The 21,768-nt window shown below is 41.9% G+C and overlaps 1 protein-coding gene across 1 annotated transcript in view; it reads left to right on the top strand.

Moving 5' to 3' along the window:
- The window catches only part of SYTL2 (synaptotagmin like 2), a 47,902-nt gene that overhangs the window by 18,281 nt on the left and 7,853 nt on the right, over window positions 1-21,768 (top strand). Inside the window, exons 7-13 of the mRNA XM_083362592.1 lie at window positions 2,480-6,508; window positions 9,217-9,318; window positions 10,932-10,985; window positions 12,039-12,074; window positions 15,630-15,724; window positions 18,883-19,002; window positions 20,665-20,834. Coding sequence (XP_083218718.1) covers window positions 2,480-6,508; window positions 9,217-9,318; window positions 10,932-10,985; window positions 12,039-12,074; window positions 15,630-15,724; window positions 18,883-19,002; window positions 20,665-20,834 — 4,606 coding nt within the window. The remainder of the gene's footprint in view (window positions 1-2,479; window positions 6,509-9,216; window positions 9,319-10,931; window positions 10,986-12,038; window positions 12,075-15,629; window positions 15,725-18,882; window positions 19,003-20,664; window positions 20,835-21,768) is intronic.

Genomic DNA, 21,768 nt, shown 5'->3' with positions numbered 1-21,768 from the left:
CATGATAGCAGTCTTCAAAGCTTAAAAAGCTTTTCCCAAAGTAAGTACGGGTTTAATCTAAAGCGTTCCTGAGGGTAGGCAAAGAATCAATAGGTGAAAGCTTTATATAAAGAGTCCCAAACTTGAAATGAGGAGGAATTTCTTGACCGTAAGAGTCACAAAGCAATGGAACAGCTTGCCTTCTGGAAGTATAGGGGATTCATCATTGGAGGTTTTCCAACAAAATTTGGGTAACTATTTGGTCTAGTTGTTAAGGCGCCTGCGGGAGACCATGAGTTCAAGTCCTGCCTTGGCCATGAATGCCATCTGGGTGACCTTGGGCCAATCACCAGGCGACTGTGAGTTCTAGTTCCATCTTAGACATGAATGCCATCTGGCTGACCTTGGGCCAATCACCAGGCGACTGTGAGTTCTAGTTCCATCTTAGACATGAATGCCATCTGGCTGACCTTGGGCCAAACACCAGGCGACTGTGAGTTCTAGTCCCATCTTAGACATGAATGCCATCTGGGTGATTTTGGGCCAATCACCAAGCGACAATGCGTTCTAATCCCCCCCTTAGGCATGAAAGCCAGCTGGGCAACCTTGGGCCAGTCACTCTCTTAGCCAAACACACCTCACAGGGTTGTTGTGGTAAAAAGAGGAGGAAGGTACATTGGCTCTGTTCACTGCCTTGAGTTATTTGTGAAGATAATAAAGGCGGAGTATAAATAAAAATAAAACAAATGATATGAGGAGGCTCTCTCTTTTCTGGGCAGGGAGTTTGAAGACACTTCAAACCCTATAATTTTGGGATTCTTCTACAAAATGTACTAACAGCTGCATTGTCAAAACAGATTAGCAAGCTGTTCAAGATTTCTGCTGGATACTAACATTTATACGCGTTTAAAGAATTTGTATAGGGAAAAATACTTTCCTGTTGACATCTTACATCTGCTAGAGCTACAGGTAGCCCTCGACTTACAACCATAATTGGGACTGGAAAACTTGTCATTAAGCAGTGCAATCATTAATCACGTGGCTGCAAGCAGTTTTTAATAATCTTATTGATACAGTTGTTAAGCAAAGTATTTGCTTATTTATTTATTTATTTATTTATTTATTTATTTATTTATTTATTTATTTATTTATTTATTTATTTAGTTAGTTAGTTAGTTAGTTAGTTAGTTTATATACCGCCCTACTCCTGAAGGACTCAGGGCGGTTTACAAGGCAAAATTTAAAAACAATACAATATAAAATTAAAATAAAATTAAGTGAGATATCATATGATTGCTATGTGTGACCTTCCCGGCTGGTGTCCCCATTGACTTTGGCTATTGGAAGCATGCTGGCTGTGTGTGTGTGTGTGTGTGTGTGTGTGTGTGTCAGATGCGATCAGGTGATCCTGGTTGGTGCAACCATCATAAATGCGAACCGGTTGCCAAGCATTTGGTTCATGATCGTGTGACCGTGGGGATGGTCATGAATGCAAGCCCTGGTTGCGCATTGTACGCCTGTCAGAAGCACTGAGGCCGGTGGAAGGATTAGCCACTTGACGGTTGGGGGCTCTTGTCATGCCCTGGCAGAAGCAGGAGCAAAGGACAGGAGCTCACCCCATCCCATGGCGGCACTCAGGTCTCAAATGCAGGCTTGCTAACCTACAACCCAGCACCCTAAACACGCGAGCCACCGTGCTTCTGCAAGCACTGGTTTTAAGTAGCTTTTTCAGTGCCGTTGTAATTTCAAACGGTCGCTAAAGAAATGGTCGTAAGTCAAGGACCATCTGTATATGGGAGTCTCTTCTCAGTTGCCTGTATTCTTCTCGACTCATTAGAGTACGGGCCGTTCGAGACTTCATCCTATTTTTTCTACCTTTCGGCTGATTAAATAATTTCTACTCGTTTTAGTGTTCAGGGAGATTTTTTTTTAAATGCAAATGCAGGATGTGGAATGTAAATAAGTAACATGTTAATAGCCTTAGTTAAAAAAACACACTGATTTTGCAGTTGAACATGCTATGTAATAATTAAAGTACAAATTTAATTGATTGGCTGATGTAAAATCCTATAAATTGGACATTTAAAATTGGACATTTTAAAATTAGCTTTTAAAAATGCAAGCATTTTAGCTGCTGGGCAATGTTTTGGGAAGTATTTGGCAGCCTGGAAAACTGCCCTGAAAGATAGTCACTTTTACAATTCAAAATACACCATCTAAAAATGAAATATAGTTTTCTTTAAAGGTATATAGGAGAGATGTGGGGAACTATGGCGCTTTTATGACGTGTGGACTTCGACTCCCAGAATTCCTGAGCCAATATGGCGGGCTCAGGAATTCTGGGAGTTGACGTCTACACGTCATAAAAGTGCCATAGTTCCCCACCCCTGGTATATAGTCAGGCCAATCTAGCCAGCTTGAAATCAACAGATACCATTAATTTGGGAGGTTACAATTTTTTTTTCTGTTTCTCAAGAAATATTGGCTGTGTCTCTTGTAGGCCAGGAGTTGCGTTTGGCTGAGGCAGAGGAGGCCGAGTTGTCAAAAACTGGCTGTGCAGACCTTAAACAAGGTAAGCCTGCTCTTGTTGTGGGTCGCAATGTTGACAAACATGCTGCTGAAAATTTGAAGGCCACTGATGAATCCATATCCAAAGTGCTAGACTGGTTCAAAAGAAGTTCCAGTACTGCTGATAAAGAAACGGTTTTGATAACGCCTCAGCAAAGGCAATTTACAGAGGAGATGGACCTCCCAAAGTCAGTGAAACTGTCAGCAATTGGAGAAGATAAGGAGTCAAATACAGAGCTGTTAAAAGTGAACTCCCCTCTGTGTGAAAGAGGAGAGTCAACGAGCAAAGACTTAAGGCTCCAGGATATCATAAAGCAACCAGGACAATTATCATTTTCGGAAAGCGAAAGTCCAAGTGAAGTGATCCTAGGAGACAAAGCTCCTTTAAATCGTAGCAAAGAAAACGAGAATGCAGCTTCTCACAATATTCACATGACTAGGAGGACCCATTTCCAGACCATTGATCAGAGCGAGGACAAAATGGATGAAAGCAACCGAAAAGACATATGTGAAGATGCTTATGAAGGCAAAACATATATGGGTTTGAAGAACTCTGACGCGTCTTTCCAAAGTGGAATGAAAAGAGAAACCAGTTCACAGATATACACTGATGGAGAGAGAGATGTTAAATCTTTCTTGGAAGAAGAAAACAGCGAGCTTAAATCTGGAGAAGCTGTAAAAGATCCTGAAGGAAAGGACTGTAATTTTCAAGACACCGAAAATACGCCCCATGCCAACAATAGAAGTAACCTGGTCCTGCCACAACATGAGTTAAGACAACCATCAATGATAGGAGATAAGAAAAGAGTCAAGGATATGAAGGCTTTCTGGGAAGGTGGGAAGGTGACTCCAGAGCTTGGAAATAAGGAAGTTCTTACAAATGAAAATATGTCTTGTAATACGCGAGAATACGGTAGGAAAAAACCAGCAAGCGGATCTTCTGGATATGTAACAAGTGAGTCTGACAATGAACAAAGCAAATATAATTTAGTTACCTTCAGAAAAGTTGAGCTAAGTGAGGAGGGGTCTGAGATGAAAGGTGATGATGTTACGTTTTCAGGAACGAGCAGGCCCATCCAAGGAGATAAATTTACAGAAAACCAAGATATTAATATATCTAATGAAGTACTTTCGAATGACCAGAAAAATGCTAACATTACAGGAGGGTTGAATGAGAGCAAATTGCAGCCGAGTTACAAAGTGGTGGCATCTTCTAAAGAAAGTGACAGGCCAAAAGACACCGCTTTAGAAAAAGGGACTCTTCAGCCAAAATCCCCTTTTAAGATTCATTCATTGAAAGAAAAAATGGATGAAGAATCCAGGTCTCAAATGCTCAACCCTTCCCAATTCCAGAGCCTGAGAAACTTTTGGGATATGGGGACTAAGCCACAGAGCAAAACTGATGAGACCAGCCCACAGAAGCATAAGAGTAGCACTGTAAGTGACATGAAAGAGTTACAAGAAAGAATTGGAAGTAGCCAAGCCATTTTGGATGATGGAAGATATGGTTTTCCTCTTCAAGAAGAGGAAATGGAGAAACCCACTGCTAATATTTCACAGCAAAGTCCTTTAGCAGAAGCCATGTTTTCCCCATCAGCAACTACAGTACCCATGCATTTAGATTATGTCCTAACAAGAGACAGTGACTCATCTCCTGTGCTTCCTGGAAAGGTACATGCAGGAGTAAAAAATAAATCACCGGAAATACAGCATAAGATTGTTAACAGTGGTTTTCAACCAACAGCATTGGTTGAAGAGTTGCAGGAGTCCTCTTGCCCGCTAATACATGAGAAAGGGATTCCATGTGTAGAGTTAGTAGGAAAGGATCAAATGGCTCCCAATGATCAGATTCAAGAACCTAGTTTTGTCCCTTCAGGCCCAAATGGAAAAGCTGGTCTTAAAACAAGTGAGGTCGTAGAGATCGTAAGTAGGACTTTGGTCCCACCAAAAGCTGCTGGTGCTGATGCTTTTGGCAAGAGTTTGGAGAAGTTGCTTAAGGAAACTTCTGATCTACAGGCCTCTCTCAGGCATCATATAATAACGGATGCTTCTGAACCAGCAGATCTTACATCAGTAAAAAGGGATTTTTTTAATAAGGTGATGGAGCGCAGCCACCATTCTTATCCCAGTGATCCAGAAGAGAGCAGAGAGGGATCTCAAACAGAAGGAACTATTGAGAAACATCCCTTACTCCAAACTCAGCCTGTGGAGTTCACAACCAGCATGGGAAATTTGCCTAAGTCGTTGGAAGAATTAAAACCTCTGCCTGCGAAAGTCCCTAACAAAGAGGATGGGCGAATGTATTTCAGTGATAATCCTGCTTGGAAAAAGAACTTGCTGATTCCATCCCTAGAGCTGATACAACCTGATACCACTGGTGCAGCTCAGAACAGAACAGACTCTCCTGTAGAAGACGTTTTGGAGATGGTATCCCAAAATAACGTGCCACCAAACAGAGAATGCAGTGATTTGAATGCTAAACTCATCCGTCTGTTGAAAGAATCGGCAACATGGCCCAGTACCGAGGACGTTTTGGAAACACCGTTTGAGGATGTCCCTAAAGAGAATCAACAAAAATCGTACAAACAAATGAATGAAAAGAAAGACTTTGTTTCACCCCAAACGTCCAGTCATTTGAGAGAGACTGTGGTTGAGACTGCGGAGGAAAGCAAAGATACAAACACAGATGACAGAGTGCTGATTGTCCTGCAAGATGACACAACGGAAGCAACTAAACAATATGCAGATCATAAGGAGAGAATCCAAGGAGAATTGGCTGGGGAGCAGCCTGTGGACACAATGGAAACAGCTGTGAAAACTGTGAAACCAAAATCATGCGATCGTGCAGCATTTAGAGCCAATTTAAAACAAATACTTGACGAAGATTCGGCAGTGTTACTTGGAGACATAGAAATTCCTAAACTGACACATTCCCCATTACAGCCTGATCAGTCTGTGAGCTCAGCTTGTGCCAAAGATACATGGGATATTCAGGAAGTAATTGAAAGAGTAGAAAAATCTACTGTTCCTTCTAATTCTAACCAGGTTGAATTCAAAGCCCGACTCCAAACGTTACTCAAAGAAAACTCTGAAATCTTACCATGTAGCCAGAAAATCACAGAGAACAGCAACAGGATGCAAATAAACAAAAAGTCTACTGAGAACATAGGTTTTATCAGTCCACGAGAAACAGACTGTGGTCAAGAAGTTAATGAAACCGCAAACAACATTAGTGCACTATCCAGATTTCAACCAAGTGAATTTAATTCTAGCTTAGAGAAATTACTTAAGGAAGCTGCTCAGACACCACCTTCTCAACGTTTAAACCTTCCTCAAGAAGAAACCATAATGAAATCTGTTGCTCCGGCAAAAGATGGTCAGGCATTAAAATCTAATTTAGAAAAATTAATTTCGGAACATTTGGAGCCTGCTTCTCGGCCACCCACAGTCGACTGCCAGAAAGTCGCCAGTGATTCAACATCTGATTTAGATGAACAAAGGTTACCCGTGGAAATGTCGAGTGATTATCGTAGTGAACTTAAAATCCCTCTTACCGAGAAGGCGTCCAAGCAAACTGACGAAGGAGCGAAGCTTTCAGACTACATGGCCTTCCAAAAAATAATCCATCTGAATCTAGCATCTTCAGAAACCCCATGTGTGGAAAAAGATAAGGATTTTCCTTCCACAGCCGATAAGGCAGAGGACAGAAGTATTCAAGAGAAAGAAGCAGAGTTTTCCACTTCATTAATTGATGCCAACAGAAGCCTGGCAGTGGAGCGCGGATTGCAAAGATCAAGCACCCCCCTCGGCGAAAGTCCTATCCAAATCAGGGAAGTGGATCTTTATCATGCCACCCCACCTGCTGGCGATGACAACGATCTTGATGGAGATGCCAAGAATTGTGAGTCAGATTTTTCAGACGAAAATAAATCCATTCTGGGAAGCCAAAGGGATCCAATATGTGAGCATTTAAAAATTCTTTCATTCTTATCTGGGTCTGTTTTATAAAGATTGTTAGAAAGCCACCTGGATGCTACACACTTATTCCCCCCCCCCCCTGCAAGCAAAGATGTCCTGACTTACAATTCAAGGGGCATAGGTTCCTTCGTCAGGATTTAAATGGAAATACATTTTACTCTAAATTAGAAAAAAATGCTTATGTATTTTCTCTGTAGTTCCAGAACATCAGGAAAAAATCTGTGCAGTAATCTAATTTATGATGGCTTCCGATCTTCCTTTTGTCCAATCAGTCAGAAGCCAGAAATGGTAGCATATGTTCTGAATAATATTTTTTTAAAGAATTTCTTTATACCAGCCAGATATAGGTTTGGATCATCCTCCTACAAGATTAATTTCCTGCCTTAGTTTGGCAGAGAGATATGATCAATACTTTAGACAGCCCTTTCACTTTGACAGCACAAATTGTTGGAAATTCTAAATAGTCACTTTTTCAAAGTTCGTTTTAGCCTCAATTTAGCAAATTGAGACAACTTCACCAGAGGAAGACAAGGAAAGGGTTTATTCATACATTGCTTTTCAGTCAGTTGGAGGACTTGACTTCAGTAAACAGTTTTGAGTTAAATGTGCTCCATTATGGTTCATAAGAGAATTGTGCCCAGCAAAGTAAATTTGGGGTATCCATTTTTTTATTATTATTCCAAGCAATCTTGGACAGATGGAAACCGGTGCAATGTTTTATTTTACGCGTTCTCAGCTCTTCCTCCTACAGCTGCTTTCTTAATATATCTGAACCACTGAGATGCTTTGCAGAAATTACTCCTGATTAGAAGGAACGGGGAGAATCTTAAGGCGTTTCTTAAGTTCAGAAGGAATGATCTTAAGAAAGTTTAAAGAAAGTTAAGGAACTTCTTAAGATGCTCAGTGGGTTAGGACGCTGAGCTTGTCAATCAGAAGGTCGGCAGTTTGGCGGGTCGAATCCCAAGTGCCGCGTAACAGAGTGAGCGCCTGTTACTCGTCCCAGCTTCTGCCAACCTAGCAGTTCGAAAGCACGTAAAATGCAAGTAGAAAAATAGGGACCACTACGGTGGGAAGATAACAGCGTTCCGTGCGCCGTTGGCTTCTAGTCATGCCAGCCACATGACCACGGAGACGTCCTCGGACAAGCACTGGCTTTTCGGCTTTGAAACGGAGATGAGCACCGGCCCCCAGAGTCGGAAACGACTAGCACGCATGTGCGGGGGAACCTTTACCTTTACCTTAAGATCAGAAGGAACGAGGAGAAACTTAAGGAGTTTCTTAAGATCAGGAGGAACGAGGAGAAACTTAAGGAATTTCTTAAAGTCAGGAGGAATGATCTTAAGAAAGTTTAAAGAATCTTAAGGAGTTTCTTCAGATCAGAAGGAATGAGGAGAAACTTCCTAACAGTGAGAACAATAAGCCCAGCTTGCCTTCAGAAGTTGTGGGTGCTTCATCACTGGAGTTTTTTAAGAAAAGACTGGACAGGCACTTTTCTGAAATGGTACAGGATCTCCTGCTTGAGGAGGGGGTTGGACTAGAAGACCTCCAAGGTCCCTTCCAATTCTACGCTGACTAAAAGGTTTAAAACCTTTCTGGTAGTAAGACGCTGCTGTCTTCTTGAACATCTACTATAACTTCAGGATGGCTTCCTGCTTTACTTAGCTGTCTGCTCTGTTCTTTAGCTCTTCCAACAGCATCAGTTCTCACGATTCGAAAGCTGGTTCTCCTGCCATCCTCTGGCTGTGATTCTCTTCCACCCAGCCCAACGAATCGCAACCTGCTCTTTATCAATCAATTTTCCAAAATCCTATCAACTCAAAAGTTTCCTCCCCATAGCAACAGTAACTAAGGCAACCACAACTGACTAAGCCCGTCACGCAAGAAAAAAGACGCGTCCTTGGCATTTGATAACCTGTCACAAAACTACTCGTGGAATAGCCGTGTTAGATGACGCTCCTATCAGATAAAAATATTTCTTGATAAAGAAATGGGGCTGTAGAAGGCGTGGGGTTTTACTTTTCATGATAAGGGTGGAATTACATACAGGTAGTCCTTGATTTACAACCACTTGCTTAGTGCCCGAAGTTGCAATGGCACTAAAAAAAAGGTGACTTATGACTGTTTTTCATACTTGGGACCATTGCAGCATCCCCATGGTAATGCGATCAAAATTCAGATGCTTGGCAACTGGCATGTATTTATGACGGTTGCCATGTCCCGGGGTCATGTGATCCCCTTTTGCGACCTTCTGGCAAGCAAAGTCAATGGGGAAGCCAGATTCACTTAACAACAGCGTACTAAATTGACAGCCCCAGTGATTCCCTTAACAATTGTGGCAAGAAAAGTCGTAAAATGGGGCAAAACTCACCCATCTGTCTTGCTTCGCAACAGAAGATTTGGGCTCAGCTATGGTCGTAAGTGCAGGACCACCTGTATTACAAGAAACGTGGAGTTGTCTCATTCAGTGGCCGTCCTTGCAAATTTCAGCTAGTGACGGGAAAAGTGAGGCAGTGAATAATGAAATAATTTCAGATCACCTTGAGAAGGAATGGTGATAAGGGCTGGCGTTCTTATATTCTTTGGTTTCTCTTTTTAAAACCTGGAGGAGTTAACACAGATAAAGGTAGGTTATCCTGGTTGGGATATTGGTCTATGTGTTGTGCAGTGCTCATATGTTTTGTTTTGAAACAGGTTCGGAGGAAGAGTTGAACCCCGTTATGAAGGCTCTGAAAAGGAATTCAAATAGGCAAATTCCTTCCAAAAGTGTAGAGGACATACCGTCAGCCACCTCAAGTGAGCAAAATCTGACATTTTTCCATGCCCTTAACATTTCTCATTTAGTACACTTTTGTCCCAGTCTGTCCGCCATTGTCGTTTCATGTTACTTTTGGAAGGAGCAAATACCTTGAAAAGTTTTCATCAAGCAAATATATCTACAAAGCTAATCACTAGAGGAGGGATTGAAAAAAGTTGTGTAGAGTTATTTGTTTACCGGGGTTGTTTCAGAAGATGCCTTGTGAGATGGCTCACACCCTGTCTTGATCAATGCTGCGGCTGCTGGTGGAGCCAAATCCATAGTGTCTCATCACAGTTTTTATTACAGGCAGTCCTCTCTTAAGAACCACTGGGTTGGATCAGCAAACCAATGACTGAGTTGCAAGAGAAGTGGCCCCCAACTGCAACGGTGCTTAGGATCTTAACTGAACTTTCCTTTGCTTGACGGACATAGGTCATAAATTCAAGGATGGCTTACTCATAAAATCAATTTTTCATCATCGTTGCAACTGAACGGTCACTGCATGAGACCTTTGCTAAATGAGGACCAGCTGCACCTGCATGTTATTTCCATTATTTCCATTGTCCCACAGGGTGGATAATGCTGGTAGGATCAGGTGATGATTTGATTAAGTCATTGGCACGCAAATTGGATGAACTGCATCAGTAGAAATGTGCTATCTATAAATTAATTTTGAAATGTACTATACCAGGGGTAGGCAACTTTGGCTCTTGTATGACTTGTGGAATTCAACTCCCAGAACTCCTGAGCCAGCCATGCTGGCTCAGGAATTCTGGGAGTTGAAGTCCACGAGTCATGAAGGGGCCGAAGTTTCCCCCATGCTGGCTCAGGAATTCTGGGAGTTGAAGTCCACGAGTCATGAAGGGGCCGAAGTTTCCCCCATGCTGGCTCAGGAATTCTGGGAGTTGAAGTCCACGAGTCATGAAGGGGCCGAAGTTTCCCCCATGCTGGCTCAGGAATTCTGGGAGTTGAAGTCCATGAGTCATAAAAGAGCCAAGGTTGCCTACCCCTGTGCTATACAGATAGTCCTGGACTTAAAACCATCCATTTACTGACGGTTTGAAATTACAACAGCACAGGATAAAGCGACCTGTCACCATTTTTCACACAACCACTGCAACATCCCCGTGGTCACATGATTAACATGCAGACACTTGGCAACTGGCATGTACTTATGATGTCTGCAGTGTTCCCGGGGTCATGTGATCACTTTTTGCGACCTGAGAAGCAAACTCAGTGAGGGACCCAGATTTATTTAACAACCATGTTAGTAATTTAACAGTTACATGACTCACTTAACATCTATTGAAAGGTCGTAAAGTGGGGCAAAATTCACTTAAACACTGTCTCGCTTAGCAACAAAAATTTTGGGCTCAATTGTGGTTGTAAGTTGAGGACTGCCTGCATATAAATTGTACTAAAAATGTTGATAGATATCGTTCTCTTCCTGTGGTACAGTACATGTGGTTTGTAAAGAAGGCTTTTTCAGAACTTGACTTTACTCCAAATTTCATTTTGCTTCTCTCTGATCTCTAGAGGCTTCAACCTCTAAGGATATCCTGAACAACTGAATTATCTAATTGTGTCACCATTTTTTCCTCTTGCACAGATAAAGAAAAATTAAACCTTGCCAGGGAAGACTTAGTGCTTAGTGCTGAAGATGGTAATTATTTTATATGTAGTTGCATGGATTTAATATTCTACTTTAATGAAATGTATGCCTTAAGTATTTTGTGTCTTCGGTGACAGTTAATAGCTGGGCTTTAAAATCTGCCATGTATAAAGATGACTCTCTCAGAAATATAATTGTAGTCCAGCCTACGTTGCTCAGGTTTGAGCCCACAGCCTTTAGCAGAACTCAGGGTGTGCATAAAATGTGTGCCAAATCTTACATAAACTATGACATGCCGTCATAATTGAAATGAAAATGGGCAGAACATTCCTAACTTCCTAGAATATTTGACCATGATTAATTGGCCTGTCAGTGATTGATTGCTTTGGAAAAATGGATGGATAACCACAATCAACCAATAGGGAGGCACCACATAAATATGACTCACAGAATAGCCCAAAGCACATATTCCAGTAGTGAGAAGTTAGAATAGAATAGAATAGAATAGAATAGAATAGAATAGAATAGAATAGAATAGAATAGAATACGGAATAAGAATAGAATAGAATAGAATAGAATAGAATAGAATAGAATAGAATAGAATAGAATAGAATATGGAATAAGAATAGAATATGGAATAAGAATAGAATAGAATAGAATATGGAATAAGAATAGAAAATGGAATAGAAAATGGAATAAGAATAGAATAGAATAGACCAACAGGATAGAGAATAGAATGGAATGGAAGTTCAGAGAAAGAAAAACCCAAGAAAGTCCATTGGGTTTTTTTTTGGGAGGGTGGGGAAAGCACCTTAGGGACAATCATGGCCTGGATGATTGAGAATCCCCATAGTCAACTGGTTTTGGTGATTTTCATAAAACCAACTTTTCTGAGGACTGAGAATTTCCATAGACGTTCAGGATTCATTGTCCTCAGTAACCGGCCCATTCTGAAGTTTTCCAGTCTATTTTCAAAACCTGTCCAAATTACTATCCATCGCTAGATCAATAGATCCTGTGGTTAATTGCAGCACCGTTGTAATTAGAGCCTTCTTGTTAAGTATAACACTATGTTATTTGTGGCTCCAATTTTTTTTTGATCAGAACACCCAATTGAGCTCAGTGTCAACCCGGCAGGAAGTGAGTAATAAGACTCTTCCTGAAATATAGATAACATTTCGTGACTTTTCGCTATTTTATGTTACACTACTGACTAACCACTAATACATTTGGAGGCTGTTCTCGTTCTGCTAATAGTTTGCATCGCATAAAATAAGAACTAATTTTGCGTTGAGGGGAGCTCTCCTGTGTTTAAAGCAAGGCATGATTGCATTTGCCCACCTGAAGGCAACGCCCAGCAAACGAGAGGAACCAAACGGTAGAAAACATGAGGATGAGGTAGTCATGCAGAGGAAAGCGGTAATCTGATCACGAAGGATTTAGAGCTCAGTTGCAAAATGGTCCTGTGATTTGGGAGGGAAAAGAAATTGATATAGCCTTGATCCCAGAGCAGGATCATGGGAAAATTTTGAATAATTCTACCACCGCTGAGCTTTGTTGTTGTTTTTTTCTTCGTCCCACTCTTCACCTGCTAGAAGAGATGATGAATGTTCAGTTTAAGAAAAAAAGGTGAAGAAAAAAAAACCCACCTTTCCCCTTTCTTCCCTAGTTTGTGTTATGGGAAGGAATCTATAAAATTATGAGTAAGGATTGTACTGAGCAATTCTGTTTCGCTCCTTTTGGCTACTTCAAGCATTAGAACGTAGAACCTAGAGTAACGGAGCTGGAAGGGACCTCGGAGGTCTTCTAGTCCAACCCCTTTTTCAAGCAGATGACCCTATACGGGGGGTCTTCAAACTTGGCCCTTTTATGACTTGCAGACTTCAACTCCCAGAATTCCTCAGCCAGGCACGCTGGCTGAGGAGTTCTGGGAGTTGAAGTCCACAAGTCATGAAGGGGCCTTAGTTCCTTCATGCTGGCTGAGGAATTCTGGGAGTTGAAGTCCACAAGTCATAAAAGGGCCAAGTTTGAAGACCCCTGCCCTATACCATACTAGACAAATGATTGTCCAGTCTCTTCTTAAAAGCCTCCAGCAATGGGGCACCCACAGCTTCTGGAGGCAAGGCGTGAGATGCAGTTGAGTGTAATGTATTGACAATCCACCACAATCAATTTCCAAGAAGAGGTACTTATATACAGGTCGTCCTGGATTCACAACCATTTGTTTAGTGACTGTTCGAGATTTCAGTGGCACTGAAAGATGTTACTGACAACTGATCCTCGCCCTTATGATCGTCATAGCATCTCCAAACTCAATGTGATCAAAATTTGGGTTCTTGGCAGCTGTCACGTATTTATAATAGTTCCAGCATCCGAGGATCACGTGACTACCGCCTTTCCAGCTAGCTTCCAAACAAATAAATGGGAAAGACGGATTTGCTTCACAAGTCCAAGATTCAATGAACCACTCCAGTGATTCACTTAATAACTGTGACAAAAAAAGGTCATAAAAGCGGACGTGACTCATTTAGCAACCTCCTTGCCTAGCAACCAAAATTCTGGTCCTAGTTGTGGTTATTAGACATTCACCTGTCTGAGATGGTATAGGTTCTCCGGCTTGAGCAGGGGGCTGGACTAGAAGATCTCCAAGGTCCCTTCCAGCTTCTGTTCCGTTCCGTTCCTTTCTGTTCCATTCCATATTCTGTTCTGTTCTATTCTATTCTATTCTATTCTATTCTATTCTATTCTATTCTATTCTATTCTATTCTATTCTATTCTATTCTATTCTATTCTATTCTAATTCTAATTCTAATTCTAATTCTAATTCTATTCTATTCTATTCCATATTTGCTATTCTAGTCTATTCTAGTCTATTCGATTCGATTCGATTCGATTCGATTCTTTTCTATTCTTTTCATTGAGGATCACTTGTACCTGGGATGCATTTACATTTAAAACTGATCTTCGATATATCATGAAGGCTAGCATCCCATTTTCCTGATATTTTGAAGCAGGAAATATTCCTACAAAAGACAATGCAGTTTAAAAAAATAATAAATGTCTGAAAACCCTAGGCTTAATCTTCCTCTGTACCTCCATTTCATGATCATCCTCCACCTCAATTTTCTGGTAAAATTTGTAAGTTTAGTCCATTGCCTCCAAAAACATATCCGCTCCTGATTTAGGAAGTTTGTTGAACTTGGACGAGAGAGAGAGTAAAATTCAGATCATTCCTTCATAATATACAATTGGATGCAGGCTTTCCCCCCCCACACACACACACAGAGGGCTATTGTTAACTGTTTAATAAATGGATTAATTGAATTAACCAATTGGTAAATGTATTTATAAACCGGGCTTGTCATGAATTCTTGATTTCATATAAAATGTAAGTTTGGTATAAATTATCTTTAAGCACCAACTCAGGTAGCTTTGCTTGTATCTCGTGGGAGAATTCTTGTGGGCCTATATTGTTGCAGGCGTAGGAATGAAGTCCCAAAAATGGTTTTCCATGAGACAACTGGACTTCCTTGTTTTTCCTTTGGGAGACGTTTCGCTTCTCATCCAAGAAGCTTCTTCAGCTCTGATCGGATGGTGGGAATGGAAGGATTTATACTCCTTGCAGACAGCTGGTCATTTGCATTCTTTTAGACTTATTTATTTATTTAGTTACATTTATATACCGCCCTTTCCCTGAGGACTCAGGGCGGTTTACAGGGAATTAAAAATCCACATACAAAAGTTAAAAACCAAATTAAAAAATATTAAATTGACCCTGTACACTTAAAAACCCCAATTAAAAATTTCTCCTCAGCCTGGGCCCGAGAGCTCAAAGAGCCAGGTCTTCAGGCCCCGGCGGAATGAACGGAGGTCGGGGGCAGTCCTCAGCTCCACCGGCAGCTGGTTCCAGAGGGCAGGCGCTCCCACTGAGAAGGCCCTATCCCTGGGTGTCACCCGCCGGCAATCTCTCACCGGCGGAACCCTGAGCAGACCCTCCCTGTGGGAGCGCACTGGGCGAAGGGCGTTTGATGCCGGCAGCAGGTGTTCCCTCAAATAACCCGGACCCAGGCCATGTAGGGCTTTATAGGTAATAACCAGCACCTTGAATTTCACCCGGAGGGCAACCGGAAGCCAATGAGAGAGAGTCGTTGAGGCCACCTGGAGGTTTATCTAAGAAGGCTCCACACCCATTTGCATCACTCAGGTTACCCTGAGGACACAGGATAAACTTCCAAGTGGCCTCAACGACTCTCTAAAAGAAGGCAAACGAGTATAAATCCTTCCATTGCCCACCATCCAGTCAGAGCCTAAAAAGCTTCTTGGATGAGAAGCGAAACATCTTGAAAGGAGAAAGAAGAAAGTGCAATGGCCTTGCGGACAAGCATCTTTGGGACAACTATGACCTGGATGACTGAGAATCTCCATAGACATGGAGGAATGGTAAAAATTCTTTCTTTTAGAGGAGATTCGAAAATTTGGAAAGGACTTGCGTAGATCATTAATTATGCCAGATCTTTATGCTTCTTTGCAGCAAACCTTTCTGGTTTTATGAAACGCAATTTGCATGTACACGTTTTTGAAGCATGCTTGTGGATTGTTGTTTTTTTTCCCCTTCCAAGAACACTTTTATGAGTCAATCTTTTTAGCAAGACATGAATCTAATTAGTTTTCTCAATGTGAATTGCTGCTTTTTAGTTTCCACAGCACCTTCTTTCTCTGACAGTCATTTTTCGCATCCGGAAAAAATTAAGATGATGAGCAAATCGGTGCCAGCATTTCTTCAGGATGAGGCAAGTTTTTAACCTCTGTTTCAAGAAAAACCATAACGATGATTCGCTTTAAGGTTGGGGTGTTTTAGTAAAATGTGCGGCAACTACACTCAGAAAGCAGGGAGGTAAAGAAATGAAGCTTGCAGATTTCCTATTATTGCCATCAGTCTGAATATTGTAAGAAAGAAGGTAGTTAAAAGGTAATCCTTTTTCTTAGTAGTTCATAAATAACACTTTATGCATCTGGACTGGTTAAACAACTGCTTTCAAACATTGAAACAGTCATCTGATTGTTTCATAGCCCACATTTTCTTTTCTCTAAAGGGGTGGCAATGCAGGGTGGTTTGGTTTTTTTTTGGGTCAGGACAAACTAAAATTGTAATTTGTACTGTAAAAATGTCTATTTGACTGTATAGCAAAGCAGTCCTCTGTTTGCTTTTTATCCAGTTATGGCATTGAGCAAATTGTCATCCCATTATATCATTCACCCAATTATTTCTTCAATTATTTATTTAGTTACTAGGTTTATATGGGGTTCCAGACACAACGGACTTTGAGGGGCTTTCAAATGAATAACTAATAATACGATTACATTGATACGCGATCGAATCAACATTTAGGTTTTGCAGCATTGAAAGAGAGCCCACGCTAACAAGAAGGGAATAAAACAGTCTCTCTTAAAAAGCCCCAAATTTATTGCCATAAACTGGTTGGCAAATGCCAATGGCTACAATTCCAAGAAGGCACTAAGACAGACCTCAGGCGAGCCACATTATATAGATGAAATCCAACTATATTAATTCCTAGATATAGGTAGTCCTTGCCTTACTAGCATTCGTGTAATGACCGTTCAAAATTACAACAGCACTCAAAAAAGTGACTTGCAATCGTTCCTGATCCCCACAATTATGCGGTCAAACTTTGGGTGCTTGGCAACCGTCATGTATTTATGATGGAGTATCCTGGAGTTTCTGATCGCCATTTGCCAACTTCCCAACTGACTTCTGACAAGCAAGATTTGCTTAATGACAACATAATATGCAGTGATTCACTTAACAATCCTGGCAAAAAAAAGGGTCGGAAAATTGGGCGTGGCTCATTTAACAACCCCCTCCCCCCCCTGCTAGCAGCCAAAATTCTGTTCTCAATTGTGGTTCAAAGTTGAGGACAACCTGCAACGTGGACTATAAAAGCAAGACTTTTCAATCTCTGGAATTAGACATTATTTTCTTTCCTCATAGGATCAGGTTTGACAAAACCTGAGGATTGCAACAGTTGTGGACAGATGGCTTTTAGGCCAAGAATGAAATCAGGGAATAATAATAATAATAATAATAATAATAATAATAATAATAATAATAATAACAACAACAACAACAACAACAACAACAACAAACAACAAACAACAACCAACAACAACAACAACAACAACAACAATAATAATAATAATAATAATAATAATAATAATAATAATAATAATAATAAATACACCAAATCCCTTATTGCAGGGCTTTTCAACCAGTGGTATGGGTACCACCTGTGGTACATTGGCACCTGGCAGGTGGTACGTGACCATCCTAGAAAAGTGGTAACGGGGGAGGGGAATGAGCTGAACCGGTGGCAGCACCGCACAAGCCTGAGCGAGAGACGGCTGGAGCTGCAGGGCTGTCAGGGCTCAGTGGATCAGTGCCAGGCTCCAGCTAGAGCTTGGTGCTGATCCTGGCACTTCTGAGCCCAGAAGGCAGGTGCCTTGCTCGGCTGTAGCTTGAGGGGCACATTTTTCAGTGTCATTGTAACTTTGAACAGTCACTAAGCGAACTGTTGTAAGTCAAGGATTACTTGTACTTCATCACTTTCCCCCCCCCTTTTTTTGGTCATCAAGTTTTTGACACCTTGCTAGGCGACTGGTGGTACTCGGATGTTGCCATATCCTAAAAGTGGTACAATAGGTGAAAAGGTTGAAAAGCCCTGCCTTATTGTGCAGGCTCTGAGGTGTTGCTTGATAAAAAAAAAGTACAGGAAACCAGAAGGTGCCTTTCAGTTTTACGTTTTTATTCAGCTGAACAAAGACGGGCTCCTCTAAAAGAGAGAAGCCCCGAATGACAAGAAATCCTTGTATTTGTTCTTTCTGATTGAATAAGCAATCCACCCAGCAAAGCTGACACACATACGATGAAGATTTCACCCAGTAAGGCTGGCACGCTGTAGATAAGAAGGGAGAAAGCAGAAGTAGCTAAAAATGTTCCCTTTTGGGTGTTTCCCTAAAGACATCGTACGTTCCCGGGTGGGTTAGGACATTGGGTGTTTTCCTTGCTGTCCTTTCATCCATGACTCTGCAAGTGCCCAAAGACTGCGGGGCCATCTCCACATATTCACAAGTGATACTTCCTATGCTGTCCCCTAATTCCGGGTCAACACCTTTGTCTTACATCTATGCCACTAGCTAGTGAAATAGGGCAGCTGACCTCCTTTCCTTTAAAATCGATCCAAGTCGGTTTGAAGAGGGGATGTTGTCTTCTTTTGAATGCACTACCCCAGTAGTGGCGAACCTATGGCACATGTGCCGGAGGCGGCACTCAGAGCCCTCTCTGTGGCCACGCGCACCATTGCCCCAGCCCTGCCCCCCCCGTGGCCCCCTTTTCACCAGCAGCCCCCCCCAGAGGACAGTTGCCTCCGGGTGTGGCCCGCACGGAGCAGCGCAGCCAAGCACATGGCAGCCGGGCAGCAGGGACAAGACTCCGCCCTCGTGCCCCGTCGTGCGCAGATGATGCTGCGGGGCGCAGGCAGAGGGCATAGCCACCATGACGCTGCAGGGCCGCCTGGGCAATCTGCTGCGGTGGGCTGTGGAGGCAGTGGGTGGCCCTGCAGGTGGGGACGGGTTGGTGGGGCAGGCAAGCCGGGGGGGGGTGGAGTGGGGGCGGGGCGGAGCGGAGCGGGTTTTGGGCACCCAGTCTCTAAAAGGTTTGCCATCACTGCACTAGCCAATTCCTTCCTGTTGTTTTCATTAAGTGCTGTTTAAATTGTTGCACGCCAATTACGCATGCCACCTTAACCTGCGATAGCTAGATCCCAGAATCGAGAATCTTGGCAGAGGCTGTTTGTCGTCCTTGTGCCGCTTTTCAAACATCTGTGCAGACTTTTCTCTCTCTCTCTCTCTCCCTTTGTGCGATGTCTTGTAGAGCGATGACAGAGAGACAGATACAGCATCAGAGAGCAGTTACCTACACAGGAGAATCACAAAGAGCCCGAGTTCGTTAACCAATCTTAGCGGCTCTTCTGGCTTGGCATCGCTGTCTTCTGTATGTAAACCAAAGCTCTGGTTAATCATGCTGCTTTTGCTAATATTCTTCTCTCGCCTCTTCCTGAGTAATGTTTGGTATCTTTACAAATGATCTTAATTAGTTATTACAGGTAGTCCTCGGCTCGCAACGGTTTGTTTCGTGACCGTTTGAAGTGACTTGTCACCATTTTTCATACGATCCTTGCAGCATCCCCAGGATCAAAATTCAGACCCTTGGCATCTGACTCATGTTTATGACGGCGTGGTCGGCTTTTGTGACCTTCTTCTGACAAGCAAAGTCAATGAGAAAGCCAGATTGACTTAACTGCGTTCCTAGCTTGCCAGCTGCGGTGATTCCCTTAACAAGTGTGGCAAGAACGCTCTTAAAACGGGGCAAAAATTTATTCAGCGAATGTCTTGCTCAGCCACAAAAAAATTGGGGCTCCGTTGCAGTCGTAAGTCGAGGACTACCTGTACATCTTTGGGTTTGAAAACATCTCATCTTGGGATAGCATCTGGCCAACTTTTTTTGAGTGGGAAAATTAAGGAAAGTTCCTGTATGGTGGACAACACAAAAGCCCAGGAAGAAAGTTCAAACAACATCTCGGGAACAGCAAAAGTTGCTTCTGTAATGTTGCGAAGAAAATTTTATGGCGATGTCCAAGATTTTACATTATGTCCAGAACCTCAGCTTGGTTAGAGAGTATCTCTTTTTTGGTTCCTTTTCAAAATCTTGTCTTTTCTCATCAGTTTTTAAATTTTATTTCTTGAAGGTCCTTTCATTAGGGCCTTCAAGAGTTCTTGTTGGCAGCAGTGTTCTTAGGAACTGTGAGACAAACCATAACTAATTTCAGTTCTTGTATGGTTTATTGAAGACAGTGGCCAAAGCCACGGGGGAATTCATTCTGATTTGCTGTGACCGGCCAGAAAACCAAAACGGGAATCTATGTTCAGAATGTCTGAATTTGTGAATTAATATTAACGTCTCTGATAGCTTTTGCGCCGTGAAGACGTGTAAAAGTTTTTGAATTTTATATTGATATAGAATACTTTTCCTAGCAAATCTTGATGAAGTTCACCCAGAGGCATGGTTATAAAGTCATTTAATGCACTGACATTTTGAAGCCAGAATTTTAAATCATCTTCTCAGCCTTGAATTTGCAGGACAGATTGAACTGACCTTAAATATCTGTAAAAGGGGTCTCATATTGCCTTGGTCACTGCATTGTTTGGAGAATAAGAGAGTAGAGGATTGTCAGATAAATTCTAGCTTGCGCATAAAACAAACGATGAGTACCAGGACAAAATTTTCACGTCAAAATGTGTTGAGTACCAAATTCAATGAGTTTCAAAGCAGTCGAGTATCAAGGTACCATTGTAGTAGAATTTAAAGACAGGAGCAGATAAATATTTTCTGCTGGGTCCACTGTATAAAATTATTCTTTGCATGAGTTCTCTTGATGATTTTTGCTTACTAAAAAAAAAAAATAGCATGCATTATATGGATGTGGATTATACCCCCTTTGAATAACAGCTGTATTCTCAGTTTTTCTTCCCTACTTTTCTGTCGTGTTCAGAAATGGATGTTTTTTTTTCTCCTGAGCTTCAGTGCCTTTGCTGAAGCAGCTGGGAACTCACCCTTTTGAAAAGCACTTATTTTCTTCCTTTCGGACCTCTGCAGGTGAGCACCAGTGTGATGAGCATGTATAGTGGAGATTTTGGCAACGTGGACGTGAAGGGGAATCTCCAGTTTGCCATTGACTATGTGGAACAGTTGAAGGAGTTCCATATTTTTATTGCCCAGGGCAAGGATTTGGCAGTTGCAGACGTGAAAAGGCAACGATCAGATCCGTAAGTGGAACTAGGAGAGAGAACCTTGAAACATCCATTTCTTAAGAGAAAGAAAGACCTGTGCTGTATTACTTTCATTATTTATTTATTTATCTGTACCTCAACCCTTACTACTTTTCTGAAAAACTCAAGGTGGCGAACATATCCAGCACACCTTCTCTCCACAACAACCCTATGAGGTGGGTTGGACTAAGAGAAAATAAATGGCTCAGAGTTACCCATCTGGCTTTCATGCCTAAAGTGGGACTAGAACTCACAGTCTCCTGGTGATTGACCCACAGTCGCCCAGCCAGCTTTCATTCCTAAGGCGGGACTAGAACTCACAGTCTCCTGGTGATTGGCGGAAAGTCACCCAGCCACTTTTTCATGCCTAAGGCGAGACTAGAACTCACAGTCTCCTGGTGATTAGACCAAGTTCACCCAGCCGGCTTTCATGCCTAAGGTGGGACTAGAACTCACAGTCTCTTGGTGATTGGCCCAAAGTCACCCAGCCAGTTTTTCATGCCTAAGGCAATTCTAGAACTCACAGTCTCCTGGCGATTGGCCCAAAGTCACCCAGCTGGCTTTCAGGGCTAAGGCAAAAGAGAATTCAGAGTCTCCTGCTAATCAAATAAATGAATAATAATTAAAATTAATAAATAAATTAAAAAGAAAATAAAAACTCAAAGGACAGACTCAATGGATCATCGGGTCTTTTTCTGCCGTCAGTTTCTAAAATTCAGTAAATGTGCAAACCCAACTAGGGCTGGAGAGGAATTTGTAGAGGAAAAACTATTGGTAACAAATATTTCAGTTTTTAGAAGAAGCTTGTAAAGAAAACAGATTTCTTCTTCTTTTTTTCATTTAAAGAGACACGTAAACATAATCTACCAAAGGTTTTTAGGTTGGCTTCACTGGATATCATATTCTGACTGTCTTCTCATATTTGGCCACA

The sequence above is a fragment of the Vipera ursinii genome (assembly GCF_947247035.1).
Source record: "Vipera ursinii genome assembly, chromosome: 4".
NCBI classification, from domain to species: Eukaryota; Metazoa; Chordata; class Lepidosauria; order Squamata; family Viperidae; genus Vipera; species Vipera ursinii.
This window is presented reverse-complemented; position numbering and strand designations above follow the sequence as displayed.